General features: G+C 37.6%; 1 protein-coding gene and 2 long non-coding RNA genes across 24 annotated transcripts in view; 1 reads left to right on the top strand and 2 right to left on the bottom strand.

Moving 5' to 3' along the window:
- The window catches only part of LOC148125804 (uncharacterized), a 69923-nt gene extending 57226 nt beyond the window's left edge, over positions 1 to 12697 (bottom strand). The window contains exon 1 of the long non-coding RNA XR_015743491.1: positions 9694 to 12697. This is a non-coding gene — a long non-coding RNA (uncharacterized LOC148125804). The remainder of the gene's footprint in view (positions 1 to 9693) is intronic.
- Positions 1 to 14861, bottom strand: part of LOC148125803 (uncharacterized) — a 503025-nt gene that overhangs the window by 430072 nt on the left and 58092 nt on the right. The window lies entirely within an intron of this gene.
- Positions 12778 to 14861, top strand: part of TCF7L2 (transcription factor 7 like 2) — a 220498-nt gene continuing 218414 nt past the window's right edge. For 13 of the 22 annotated variants that reach the window (XM_087932724.1, XM_087932723.1, XM_087932722.1 and 10 more), the window contains exons 1-3: positions 12779 to 13661; positions 13981 to 14047; positions 14233 to 14357. In XM_087932724.1, coding sequence (XP_087788850.1) covers positions 13473 to 13661; positions 13981 to 14047; positions 14233 to 14357 — 381 coding nt within the window. In that variant the 5' untranslated portion in view covers positions 12779 to 13472. Of the gene's footprint in view, positions 13662 to 13980; positions 14048 to 14232; positions 14358 to 14861 lie in introns of all 22 variants that reach the window. The other 9 variants (XM_026704785.2, XM_026704786.2, XM_026704777.2 and 6 more) reach the window with 2 other exon arrangements.

The raw sequence follows: 14861 nt of genomic DNA, 5'->3' as shown, positions 1-14861 counted from the left end.
CCAAATTCTAGTCTAGCACCTGAATTGCTACACTAAACTTCTAGGTTTTTTCGGAGCTCCCACACAGAGGATTCTCAGTGTTATCCTTCACTAGTGGCATTGTGCCACTATTCTGCTCTTACTACTATTTCTGTTAAACAGGAAAGCAGAGAAATTCCACAAAAGGGAAAAACAGTATCTGAATCTTTTACAATGTTGGAAAGTAGACCAAATGATAGCAAGGCCTTCTATTGAAGGGAGCATCATGGTATTCTCATTGGAAAACCATTTGTCTGAAATGGTATAGGGTTTTCTGCCTGACCAGAGGGTTGGATTAAAAAAAAACCAATGTCCCTTCCAATTCTGTTATTCTGTATTTAAATCAGGAATAACACATTCTTATTATCATAATGCAAATAGATCTTCCTTTGGTGTACTGCCTTGTTTATTTATAATTTTAGGCATGACAGCTGATTCTCACAGTACAGTCTAGCGGAAGTTAATTGTATTTAAAATTACTGACATTTATGGTACACCAGTGCAAGTTACTCTCCAGTAGCAGTTTTATTTTTGAATTGTAACATTTAGCAGAAACTCTTCCAACATTCACCAACATTGCCAGCTAAAGTGCACCTCAACTCATCTGTGATTGTTTACTGTCAGTTGAATATTCCTTGCTTACTGATGAATGTAGCTTTCTTTATATTTTACCTGTAGGGATTTTTCCCCCCGGTTGTGATACATGATCTTTTTGTATGTGTTTTTCTATTTGTGTTTTGTGTTTTATTTTGTTGTATATACAACTGGACGAAGCATTGTGGGTCTGCCTGTCGTGGGATATCTGCTGGTCCTATCAGGTTATGTATGATGGATGCACTTCAGGTACCCTCCCTTGCATGTTATCATCTGATGGTACATTGGAGGAGTGCCTTCTCAGTAGCCACCCCCGTTCTTTAAAAAAGACCAAAAGCCTCCCCCTGGAGATCAGAAGGATTCCTACACTTTTAGCCCTCCAGAGGGGTAAAAAGATCTGGCTCTTATCCCAAGCAATGGGCTAGGGATAAGTAGTGGGCGGGTGGGGTTGCATATTTGGTCTGAGGCCTAAAGGAAGGGTATGTTTTTAATAATGCTTTATGGATTGTTATGAAGCCCCTGGAATCATTGTAACAGATAGATAACTATATAAGTCTTGTAAATAAAAAAGTAAATAAATTATAATGGCATGGAGGTTAGCATGGTTTTATCCACAGAGAGAAATCAGTGAATGTTTGAAAGCATGCAAACCATGCACCAGGTGGAGTACACATAAATCAAACTACTGTAGTCCAATGATTGTAGATTGGCATTAGGATAAGTATATCTTAAGAAAGTTCTTATTCAGACTTCGCTTCAGGCAATAAAACGTCATAGATGTAGAACTCTAGCGAGTGAAATTTCTAGGGAACAAATTAGGCTAAAAACATCTTCTGGAGACAGCTAGAAAGGAATCACATACTGCTTGAAAATAAGGCAAGTTATTCAGTAAATGTTTCATTTATTGGGCTTCTTCCATTGCTGTTATGGTTAAAAGATATGCTGTCAATAAAATGATAAATTTATGGATGCTTTGGTTTTTCAGAACCTCTTTTCTCGTTACATACATGTATAAGAATTGAAACAATTTCATGATAGCATGACATTAGACACTGGTCTCTGTCTGTGAGCTATTAACACTTTTTACCATCTAGGAGAAAAAGACCATCAGAATCTAGAAATGTAACAGAATTTAAGTTCAAATAAGTGTTGGTATAATTAATACAGCAGAGAAGTCAGGGATCAGAAATGACCGAGATTTTTTTAATAAATAAATAAATAATTTCATTCTTTTAATAATATTCTGACATAAATAATCTTCATAAAAGTGGCATCTTCAATATCCCAAATAATGGAGATAGCATCTTGAAGGAATATTTCTTAGCTATGGCATCTGATCTCTGAAAACTTCTAAGTAAAAAGAATTTCTATTTAGAATCTTCTCATTTGTTTTTGTTTTTTGCTGCTATTTTCTTTGTAGTTGTTATACTGTATCAAAGTTTCTGGAATTTTTTGCCACAATCAACTTTTCAGAGGGAGAACAACCAGAGATCGATCAGACAATCTAAAATAGTCTTCTCCACCTATTTTCCAATGTACCTATTGAAGTCACCTTTGCCTTTTTTCCCCATATGCCTTTTCCCACTATGTTATAATGGACCTGTACCAGGAAAGGGTCTCTTCCATCATTTTTTTCCTCCTTCACCCACCCATCTTGCTGGTATTATCACAACCCAAATTCAAATACTGTTAAAACTTTGGAGTTTTAAAATTTACATTGGCTTTATCATTGTGTTTCCATGTCTTTTGTTCTTGATTTCAAGTTTATAAACTGCTCTTGTGGTATCTTCCCTCTAGGTGATATATAAAATAAGTATGCTGTATGTACTAAAGCAATGTTTTAAAATAAAGATGAATAAATAACAAGTTTGCTAATTCTACCAGGAGGTGGGAGAGCTGTGGTTGATGCATTTTATGTTATTATCATGAGAAGACCAATATCACAGATTCAGAATCACAATAGAACAGTATTCTGTTAAGGTACTGAAGTTTGCAGATGCTACAAACAAGCATTGGTTTCATTCAAAACAGTAATAAACAACTGATCCTGTGGTGCAGTTGGAAGAATCTGGAGCTGAACATGTTTAAAACTGTAGAGATGAGAATGGATTTTATGAGGAGCTCTCCTGTTCTACCATGTCTGGCTACATTAGACTACACAGTATCAACAGTAGTGTTCTTCAAGTTTTGGGGTTATATAATCTCCCAGGATTTGACATGAACATTTAACATTAGATGTCATCATTAAAAAGGCACAATAAAGAATGTTCTTCCTGAGTCAACTTAGAAAGTTTAGGCAGCCTCAGGAGCTGTTGATACAGTTCTACAGAGAGATTATTGAATGTGTCATTAGTTCTTCTATAAATGTCTGGTTTGGTGCAGAAACCAAATAGGACAGGTGCAGACTTCAAGAGATGGTTAGGACTGCAGAAAAACAATTGCAACCAGCCTGCCTTCCATTGAGAATCTGTATATTGCATAGGTCAAAAGGAGGGTGAGAAAATATCTGTAGACCCCACTCATCCTGGACATAAACTGATTCAACTCTTCCCTTCGGATGCCGATATAGAGCCTTGCATGCCAAAACAACTAGACACAAAGACAGTTTTTCCATCATGCCATCACTTTGCTGAACACCTAATTCCCACAGTATTGTCTTATGTCACAGTATATTTACCCATGTGGTATGGCTGCGTTACTATCCTTCTCATCTTTTCTACTACCTTCTCTTATTGTATCATTATTATGATTATTACTCTGTTGTTTTGAATGTACACTGAGAGCTTCTGCACCAGAGACAAATTCCTTGTTTGTCTAATCACACTTGGACAAATAAAGTATTCTACTCTGTTCAGTTTCATTCCATTCCATTCCATTCTCAAATACAGATGAAGCTATGGTGCCAAGGTGACTTCCAAGCTTGACATCATCTTGAGTGGAACAAGACTGAGGATCCAGCCAGGTCTCTAAGAATAATATAGATGACCATCTTTACTCTATGTCTTGATATTATTATAACTCATGCTACTTTATGGATATCTAACATCAACCTGATAAAGCAGATAACAGGAAGAGTTTAGCAGTAGCCAAACAGAGTTGGTCATTATCAGGCAAGTACACTACATGAAGCAATGATTTGCTTTAACTTTGGTTTGCTAAGTTACACCTGATATTTCTATGAAGCAATAAACTATTGTTTACAAATCACAAAGTTATATTCACAGAAAATATTAAAAATTAAACTGTTATCAAACAAACTACTGTGACTTGGAAAATTACAAGTAACTACCTGGATAGACAAGGAGACAAGTAGCTACCTGGATGTAAGAAATATGTAGAAACCCTTCTATGCAGCCACATAGTCTGTTCAAAGTGTCATATAAATTATTAAATAAAAAACATATTTTAATGTTTTATATCTTTAAAGGGTTAAAAATGGAACATTAAGAATGCACACATAATAAAATGATACAATTAATAAAGAGTCTGTTAGCTGTCTTCATGTGATGTCTTTAAACAACTAGTTTTGTTGTCTTCTAATGGAACCTAGTTCTGGAGGCTATTTAAAACACTTTAGATACATAACTAAACAGAATTGTTTCTACTTGTGCTATACAGTATATCTTTGTATTTAATGACAGTCAAGGCCAATATTTTCAATAGTTTTATTGAAACAACTGAAGACAATAGAATCATTCTTGAGTAAATGAAACAAATGCTCAAAAATTGCTATGTAACAATAGTCCCAAAGAAGTCCATTTTGAATCGATTAGCTTAGAATAGATGCTTCAAGAACTGAAAATGTGTTGCCTAAATCCACTGAGAATATGATCATTTCTGTAAAAAATGGTTCATTAACAGAAATGCAATTTTCTTGTAAGATGATATAGGCTCATACAGTTTTATATAGGAATTTATGACAAGTTATAGATCTGCTTGAGGCCCTTCTCTTCTGAGAAAATTAGCTGGTAAATTTTACCACTCACTGTAAAAGTTATCAGGTATCCTGAGGAATCCCAAGCAAATTTACTATAAATAAAGAAGACGTAAAACTTTCTGTTATAAAGTAGCAATAGGTGTACATTGCCAAATTATTTTAAAAGAAATTCTGTTTTAACTGGTAGAGTACTTTTTTGTAACTTAATGTGATTCTCTTCAGTCACTTAAACAAAATATAGTACAATACAGTTTGTAAGTGCAAATGTTTAGCAGCGAGATACATATGCTTTAGAACTGTATCCTTTCCTTATTTTCAAGGAGTTCAAGACACCACACATTGTATCTTCTTTTTAGCTTCAGAGGTCTATAAAGGAGATTATCCAAGGCTACATGCTGATCCCAAGTCTCTCTGTGAGCTACACAATCAAATAGGGATTTAACTCAAGTCCCTTGAACTTTCTCTGTCTACTCTACCAAATGTACAGGTTCATATGTCATGCTAAATAATAACGAACCCAGCCAACTGTAGGGCAGTTGTTGATATTTAAAACTAGGAATAGGAAAAACCAAGTCTATTCTCAGGCATGGAAGCTGTCCTGGTGACTTTGGGCCAGTCCCATGTTCTAAGGTTATCTTTTCTGTCAGAGCAGTAGGTGTAATGATAACAGATCTTCATGAAGTTACCTTGAACTCATGTGATAAAAATAGAATATAAATCTAATAAACATGGTTAAAACAAATTTAAATTAACGCCAAGATAGCACATTCAGCTTAAGAGTAGCACACACATATCTGGATAATGTCATTCATATGGGATACATTCCTCTGGCAACAATGTGTAGGTTTCGAAAGAACACCAACAAAATAATTGTGAGATTCTATATTGCTATGCACCTATATCCTTCAAGTAATGTGTATGTATCTGAGATTATAGATTATACCTGCACAACAGATGGAAAACAGCATTTTTAAATGTTGTCCTTTGTAAAAGAACTTTTGAAAAATCGAACATCAGGAAGAAGGTTGAAGTAAAAACCATTTGCTTTTGGTATTTCTAATTGCTTTCATTTTAAAAGTTTAGTTTCATTATGTTGGTTATAGCTCCAGGCAGTGCTTAGTGACAAACATTAAGGTATATACATTTAAAAAACAAACAAATGAATAAATGAACAGTACTTTTCCTCTGTCAGGAAGTCTGATATAAGAGAACAGTTTAAAATGCTGTACCATAATTGCAATCTAAACATTTATAATTTTCTCTACATGTTTTTTCAATTGATTATATAAGGTGGCATTTTAAAATGGTTTTGTAAAAACAAAAATACATTATTATTTGATATTTCACCTAAATGGCCCTCTGAGTTGCTTACAGAATAAGAAAACCAAGACAGTTTCTTCTAACCAGCAGGAGGAACAGAAAAAGAACCTAGAACATTCATTCTTGTATTAAATCATATTTGAAACTGGTCATATATCTATCATTATTTCATTTTACAATGTTTGAACACTACCGTTGCAAATTATGCCAGTGTTACCATCTCTAGATTGTAGTTATAGATGTACTAGGCATGCTCTGAATTATTTGTCTAAGAGGCCTTCCAAGCAGTTGATAGTAGAACTTAATTTTGACTAAAAGATTTTCTGGCCATGAATATCCTATGTCTCCATATATGTCATAAGGCTGAGAAAGGAGGAATTCAACTCAGCAAGTTTCCAGAACAGCCATTAACTGATCTTCCTCCCTATTTCATCTTACTACTATGAGCTTTTGGTTTTACTTCTGTGTATCTTTTTGTTTTTACTTTCTGTATTTGCTGCTTAGCAATTTTAATATTTGCTAACTTTTCAGTTTTACACAGTTTGAGACAGAGAGAGAGAGAGAGAGAGAGACAGACAGACAGAGAGAAGGAGGGAGAGAGAAACTATGCCCATGTGCCAGCTCCACTTGCAATATACTTTTGTTATGTATTCAACTATTTCTAATTGAAGCAGTGTAATAACTAAAAATGTTTATATTATGTACAGTATTTTGAACTTACTGGCTCTATCAATTTTTGTTAGAACTGTAAATAATGTGGTCAAGTCTTAGGGTCATTTTCAGTTCCCATTAAAGTTAAAGAAATTTCCTTCTCATCAATATCCAATCAATTGAGATAGTATGTTACTTACTAAAATCTGTAACAAGACTTTGATATAGAAGGTACACCATCATCCTATCTTATCATCAGAGAATTATTATGTATATTATTCCAACATTAAGGAAGCACTGCAGAAAAGCAGACTTTTCTTTAGTGTTAAAAGACAACAATCCAGCCTAAAATTATTTGGAAGCCCATGCTTCAAGCACTTGCTTTAGACAAAATAGCAGCTGTTAGTTAAAATTTGGCAACAGACCATAAATCACAAGTCACATAAAGGATCAGACTGAATTTTCCCTTGAATATTGTATTACTTTAGCTGTAGCAAACTCTGCATTTGTTTTCATTCAAGATACAACATGAGAACCCTAGTGCAAACAGGTGTTTATGATTTATAGTCAAGTTCACAATTCTTTAAAAAAAAAAAACAATTAAAAATGCTGTTGAACCTAGTATATTCACTTCTAAATTATTTCCAGTGAACTCAATGAAAGATTGCAAAATTGTCAAAGTTAGGTATGTGCATTTCTTTGCAAATGTAAATATTTGATTTTGCAAAGTTGACACCAACCAGAAAATTATCACTGAAGGTTGATCTTCTAGGAGTTTGAGCTGGATTATACTATGTCAGATCCTGACATAGTGGTGTTCATAATTTGGAAAGTTTTTAATTTGATGTAGGTGGTTCGTTAATCTGAACCTGATCATTTCAGTTCTGATACCCATAAAATTATAATTTTTATCTATTTCTCTGAAGTTTCAAGCAGAGGTGGTATTCAGCAGGTTCTGACTAGTTCTGGAGAACCGGTAATGGAAATTCTGAGTAGTTCGGAGAACGGACAAACACCACTTCTGACTGGAGATTTTACAGTATCCTTCCCCTGCCATTGCCCACAGAACTGGTAGTAAAAAAAAAATTGAATCCCACCACTGGTTTCAAGGTACATACTGCCAAGGAAGATTTTTTTTATACACACACAAAATGCCAGGCTAGAGAAGGGGGCATATCCATGGGTGAATTTACTCATATATATGTCCTACTATAAAAATGATCCTTGAGATTGGACCACCAATGGTTATCCAAATCATCATAGGAGCATGGGAGACCACTTGAAAATCCGTATTTCTTGATATCATTTGACTGTTGCATGGTCTGTAATTCTGATTATGTGGTAGCATAATATTTTAGTGGCTTTATTTCAATGCCTCCCTCCCTTAATGACTAAAGAGAAATCATTTACTGTCACATGCCTTGATAATTAGCTCTATCACATTCCTTTAATAGCTGTAATTTTGGACAACCTTTCCACAGGCAGTCCACAAGAACTTTTAACTTTGCCAATTATATTATATTTAGTGTCAGAATAATATATTAGCCAATACTTTGTTAAATGTAAGATTTATCAAACACCCTTCAATGATATGTTGTCTATAGATACTTGTATTTCATTCCTGCATAAAACTGTATTTTGCCTATGAATATTACCTCAGCCAGATAACAAAAATAAAACAAAAGTAGCACCATTCATTTTTCAGGATATATAAGAATCTGGCTTTGATTTTCAAAATCTCATATCAGAACCAGACATTAAGTTGTATTGACTTATGTGGAATGTCCTATACTAAAAAGAGCACTGTTTGGAATTCAAGATTGGGCTGTCCAGCACCAGGGGAATCAGGAATTCTGTGAAGTTTAAATTGGTATAAAGATTTATTGCAAGCTTAAGCTCTATAAAAGAATCTGAACTACTAATGCCCAAGCAAATTGTTGGTAGATAAGAGTCACAGGAATTCAAGGTGGACTGCACTTAGATCTCTTGTGGTCACAAAGGGACTCATGACTGATAACACATTTAACCCGTCCCTTGGGTTCAGCTGGTAATGTCCTACATGGGCTCTTGGATGATATAGGGTTATTCAGAAATTGCTCCAAATGTTACAGTATTTATCACCCAACATTGGTGGACATGTGTACTATATATATATATCTGCTTAAACATTAAATTCTATTTTATTGAGTTGCTTATTTTATGAAAACCTGGTTATGAACCTTTCTTATAGTTTCCTTCTATCACAAGATCTTACATCATAAAATAACTGTGCATGCTTTTATCACATATCATCTGAATTTAGTTATTGCTTATTTACTGTATTTACTTAAGTCTATTATTGGATAATAGATCTAAGTAAATACAAACTTACAGAAATTTGCAGACTATTCTGATTTTTTAAAATATATCAATAAATAAACCATGTTTTATTTAATGATGTTATAATGCAATTCATTAATAATCTATAATGGCATAAATAAAAGAAATAGGCAACTTAAGATATCTTAATGAACGATATCCAATCCGTATATTAACTATCTGTATTCTCAGTGAAATCAGTGCAACTTAAATAATGAAATGCTCCATCAGATTTCAATGGGATCAAAGTTTGATGAACTTAAGAATGTGTCCTGCTGAATAAGTTTGTCCATTTCTGCCATGAAAACAACCAACCAGATATAAATTCAAATACAACCTGAATGGCATAAATGGAATAAATAAAAGTGTATTTGTTTACTGTGAAATTTCCACATTCAACTTCATTGGATTACTCCTATTAAAATACTTTAAAATAAAACTGATTAATAATAAACAGTAAGTTTAAATTTTAAATTATTTGTGAATTTGGCCACAAGTCATTGATAAACAAATTCTAAGAACTGATCCCATTAAAGAATTTGTAGCCACACCAGTATTCACAATTTTCAAGAATTTCCTTTGGATCCAATCTAAATATGTTTATATTTAAAGCTTGCTGAAAGAAGAGTCCTTTGTGACTTATAAATCAATAACAATCAAAGAATTCCTTTTTGTAGCTTTAGTCTAAAAGGCATGACACAAAATGAAGTTTTAAAAAAAAGGTGCAGGAAGAAAGAACAAGACAAAATATATACCAGTTCTTACACAAAACCTGTATGGAAACAGTTCAGGAAGTGACAAAAATATCAACAAACTTGTGAAGTGGGTTTGTCTTCCTCCTTCCCAATTGTGCAGTCTGAAGGAATGGCTGCTACAAGTTCACTAAGAGTGGAAGGTACCTAATAAAAGAAGAGAGAGATCGCTGAAGATTTTTGATAGGGCTCTTTATATACTGGAATATAAGATCTGTTGTACAGTAGTGCTAAACTTTGATATCGTAACATTGAAATCACTGACATCAGCATATTTTAAAACTCACAAAGCAAACTTTTTAAATTATGGCATAATTCTGTAATAACTCCAGACTTAGCCCAATAAAGATCAACCAGACATCCAATAAATATAAATAAATGCTTTAAGTAGGTATCAAATTCAAAGTGGTCTCACTTGAAAAGTACAAGACAGTCACAGGCTACTCAAATATAAAGCAATTTTAAAAGATTGGTTTATGGAAATGTTATGGTATTTTTGGCCATCCTATACAAGATCTTGCAAATACTTTTTTCCAGGAACCATCCTGACATGTCACTGAAATCAGATAATGGATAATTTCAGGGTGTTTGTGTGATTGGAGATTGTTCTAAATTTTAGTGTTTATTTGATTATCAGTACCTGTTCTTATGAATTTTGAGCTATTTAATTTTCTGGTGGCTGGATCTAAACCTCCAACCTTTAACAAATCGACTTACAAATATTTTAGATAATAAGATTTCACTTTCTTGGCTAGAATTCATAATTCCATAAAACAATTCTCTTTTTTTAAACAAGCCTATTAGGAACACTATTGTTGATCAGGGAAAATTGATGTCCTCTATCAGTTATTTTTCATAATGTCTGAAAGGGAAAAAACCCAGAAGAAATTATTACATCCATATGTAGAGAAGTGTTTTTTTTCTCCTCCTCCTTTTTTGGTGTGTGTGTGTGTGTGTGTGTGTGTCTTCAGTAATCCTTTTCTGTCTCCACCTTCCCACTTAGACATTGTTCACTGATTTATTTATTTATGAAGTCTGAAGGTTAGTTCCTACCTGCTGAGAGTAATTAGCCCCTTTCTTTGTGTCCTATGCAATCCAGTCTGATTAAACATACACATTTATTTTACCTCTTTTTATGTTCCTCCTCTTGTTTTCGTTAAGTTGCAATTTTTTTTAAAAAAAATAATATTATAGCCTGATTTTTTTTCTTTAAAATGGAACTGATTATGTGATTTTCTACAGTGGCTTAGTGGTAGCATAGCTATGTCAATCTCTGCATTATTTTTTCTTTTTCTTTCCCAGAACAGATAGTTTACTGAGTGTCTTCCCTCTAAACTCTGTAAATATTGCATGACCTTATCAGCTTTGTTTTGAAAATCTTGAGAGCTCAGGAGGCTCTTAGGGAGCAGCAAGCTATATGCTTTTTGGGAAATGCTTGTTTGTTTAAACAGCCCCTCCTTTGCTTTTTGACACCATTTCTATTAGGCAATTTACTAATTCCCCTTGAACATACTCAGTGTGTGTCTTTTCCTCTTGCCTCCCTCTCTCCCATTGCTACTTTTGTTCCTTGGTCATGTTAAAGTTTCCATTTGACTCCTCCATTGTTACAATTTGTCACTCTGGAAGATCAATTTGTTTTACTCCACTCATCAACAGAGTAGAATCGGGTGCCAGATGTCATTTTTAGCAGCCACGTCCCTCTTCTGTTGCTTCTCCCCAGTTTAAGCTGATCACTCACTGCAGAAGAGTATGTCGTGTTGCACATTCCTGAGCTACACGACCCAGCCTCCGTCCCCTCCCCTAATAATCTATATTTGGCAATTCATTTACTAGCCAGCTATGGGGACCACACAGTTGGATCTCTTTCTCTCTCACACACACACGCAGCAGTGTTTCTTCTGAAGAGCCATTCTGGCTTCGTTTGGAGTTTTTCTGATGGCGGGAAGTCAAAGGAAAACTGTAGTGGCTGAAGAGAAAGAAAACAAGAAGTTTCTTTCTAAGAAGTCCCACTGTTTTCGACTCTCCCGCGGGACGATTAACTGGTCCCATCCATCTCTTCCTACCGTCTACTCTACCAAACTATCCCAAGTAAAGGAAAATTCATAAAGGTCTTTCTCCTTGTTTTGGGGCTTTGATATCCTGCTCTTAGAAAGCCAGATTTGGTGCACTTCGCCTGCAGGCTCTTAAGGCTACGGGCTTGGGCGCTTACTTGGGAGTAAGCCCAGTGAAACTCACACCCGAGGACACGCGCGGTAGACTCGAACCGCAGAGACCTTTCAGAGAAAATCCACTGCGAAATCGCGGGGCTTCTTTTCGAGCTACGCTACGCAGGTTGGAGCTGGACTGAAGCGCCAGGAGCCTCCTCCTCCCGCCACCCCCAGCCCTTTCAAATCCGATACAAAAGTATTTGGAAGCCGCGCCACCACCGCAGTTCTCTTCACTTTCTCCTTCTCTTTCAGTTCTCTTCACTTTCTCCTTCTCTTTCAGCCATAAAACAGGGAGAAAATATTTATATATACATATACATATATAAAGTTTTTTGGCCACTCCTCTGGCCGCAGATGAAGATCGAAACCATTGCACCGCCGTTAAAAGAAGAGCACCTCACTATCCCAGCAAAATAAAAACGCGAAACGATCTCAGTGACTGGAGCACCAGCCCGTGCATGGTTATTCGGAAAGAAAGTCCCAGAGGACCGAATTCACTTCCTGGTAAAAGTGCATCGGATGCAACTCTTAAAAAAATTTCACTACACCGCGCCGGAAAGTTGAGTGCGCAACCAAGTGCGAGCACGAAGGCACCGAGAGGTGCTTTCATTGCCTTGACGGTTGTGCAAAGCCACGGCTGAAGCGCCTGCCTTGCCCCCTTCCCTATTTTGTTTGATGTACCCCGACTTTTGTTCGCTTTGGCCCGCTGGGTTAGGACTGACAGCTTCGCCTCCTCGCCCATCTACACTGTCTCCCTTCGCCTAGTCGCCCCTGCCTGCCTGCCTGCCTGCCTGCCTGCCAGCCAGCCTTCGCCGCAAACCCCCCTTCCTGCTCTCTCCAAAAGGGATCATTGTTAGTTTCTCCGTTACCCCCTCCTCCTGTTTATTTATGCACACGTCACAAGGGATCCCCCGCCCTTCCTGCATCTCATTAAGTGCCCAGTGTTTCTTTCTCCCTGTCAATAATCCTGGATCCCAGACTTCTCCGTTCCTCTGGATTTCGATCCCCCTTTTTCTATCTGTCAATCAGCGCCGCCTTTGAACTGAAAAGCTCTCAGTCTAACTTCAACTCACTCAAATCCGACCAGCACAGGCTTCCTATATCTGCAGCTTCTACCCCCCCTCCCATTTTTACAGCTGATTTGTTTGGTTTGTTTGTTACCATTTTTTAAAGTAATTCCCCTCCCCCGTCTTAACCCTCCCTCGTTATATAATTTTTTTTTCTTATTAATTTTTTGTGTCTCTGCCCGCGTGTCTTTACATGCTGATCTGATCATCGGAAGAAAAGAGAGAGAGAGAAAGAGAGAGAGAGAAAATCCAGAAGAAGGAAAAGAAGAAACCCAAAGTCACTGGTGCAAAAAGAAAGGAGCAGGGACACTGCCCTCCCCTCCTTCTCCTCCTCCTCCTCCTCCTCCCCCTCTGTTCCCCTCCCCAAGAGGAAAGAAAAAGAAAAGAACTTTCACCTGGGACTCTTCTTAAAATTACAAACTTCTCCCTTTTCTTTCTGCCTTGTTTTTTGTTTTTTTTTAAGAAAAATATCCTTCCCCCTTTTTCTTTCCTTATTTTTTTCCCCTTTTGCCTCTCTCTCGCTCCGTCCTTGCAAAATTGCTGCTGGTGGGGGTAAGGCAGGAAGAAGATGCCGCAACTCAATGGCGGTGGAGGGGACGATTTGGGGGCGAACGACGAATTGATCTCTTTTAAAGACGAAGGGGAGCAAGAAGAGAAGATCTCGGAGAACTCTTCGGCAGAGAGGGATTTAGCGGACGTCAAGTCTTCTCTGGTCAATGAATCAGAAACTAATCAAAACAGCTCCTCCGACTCGGAGGTAAGAAACGTTCCCCCCTTTGAAACACACCTGCCTCGCTCAGCTTTGGCGGGAGGATTGTCGGACAAGAGATTGGGGGGTGGGGGGGAGTAGGAAAAGGGGGTAGAGGCAGAACACAACTAACTTCGTTTCCCCCCACGTCGTAAATTGCCTTGTTGCCGTATGTTTCGCTTCATGTTTTGCACAAACTTTTAACTCGTTCTCGTTTTCTTTCTTCCGTATCTCCCCCACCATCCTATCTCTCCCATGCACTCCTCACTGTCCCCCCCCTTTTTGTTATCTTGACCCCCCCCCTCCAAAACCCCGTTCTTGTTTTAAGGCGGAGAGGCGGCCTCCACCTAGGTCCGAAAGTTTCAGAGATAAATCCAGAGAAAGTTTAGAGGAAGGTAAGTTGTTTTTCTTTGGCAGCCATCCCTTATTTTCTGCCCCTTTAGTGGGGAGGCGGCGGCTGTGTTTTCTGTAGGTTCGAGTACTTTAAAGTTTTCGTTGGATTTTTTTTGTGAAACGATTTCTAACTGATTTCCCTTCCCTTCTTTTATTTTTCTGGCTCCTCGTTTCCCCGCCATGTTAGCTGCGAAAAGGCAAGATGGAGGGTTGTTTAAGGGCCCACCATACCCTGGGTATCCCTTTATTATGATTCCCGACCTGAGCGGCCCCTACCTCCCCAATGGATCCCTTTCGCCCACGGCGAGAACGGTGAGTGGCTTTTTTTTTTTTAATGGTTTCCTTTCCCGGTTTTTCTGCTACGATTCTGCGTTTCCCTCCTCTTTTTTCCCTCTTCCCAAAGTCCCCAATGGCTCCTGCGTGTCCCGCCTGTTCCTTCCCACTTCGGCCATGGCACGGCCAGAAACTTTCCAAAACTTTTGTGCGTTCCGCAGACCAGGGGAGGGGAGGGGAGGCGGGTAAGGGAGGAGAGCGGTTTGTTTATACTTCGCCATGTTTATTCCTTTACTTTCAGTTGTGTGTGTGTGTGGGGGGGGGTGGATACAGCCGCGGTGACTTAAAGAAAGAAGCTCCCTCCCGGTTCTCAGCGCCAGAGCCCGCGCTCGCTCGAAGTTCCCCAAACTCGGAAATTTCTATAGCGCTCTGTTTTCTCCGGCCCCCTTGAGTGGCGAACTGGGTTTGCTTTCTCTCCCCTCCCCCTTTACTTTGCCTCCCACTTAACCCTTTATTTGCTGTCCTAACCCTCGCCGAGTTACA

Source organism: Pseudonaja textilis, chromosome 4 (genome assembly GCF_049901715.1).
Source record: "Pseudonaja textilis isolate UNSWEBS1 chromosome 4, rPseTex1.2, whole genome shotgun sequence".
In the NCBI taxonomy this organism is placed as follows: Eukaryota; Metazoa; Chordata; class Lepidosauria; order Squamata; family Elapidae; genus Pseudonaja; species Pseudonaja textilis.
This window is presented reverse-complemented; position numbering and strand designations above follow the sequence as displayed.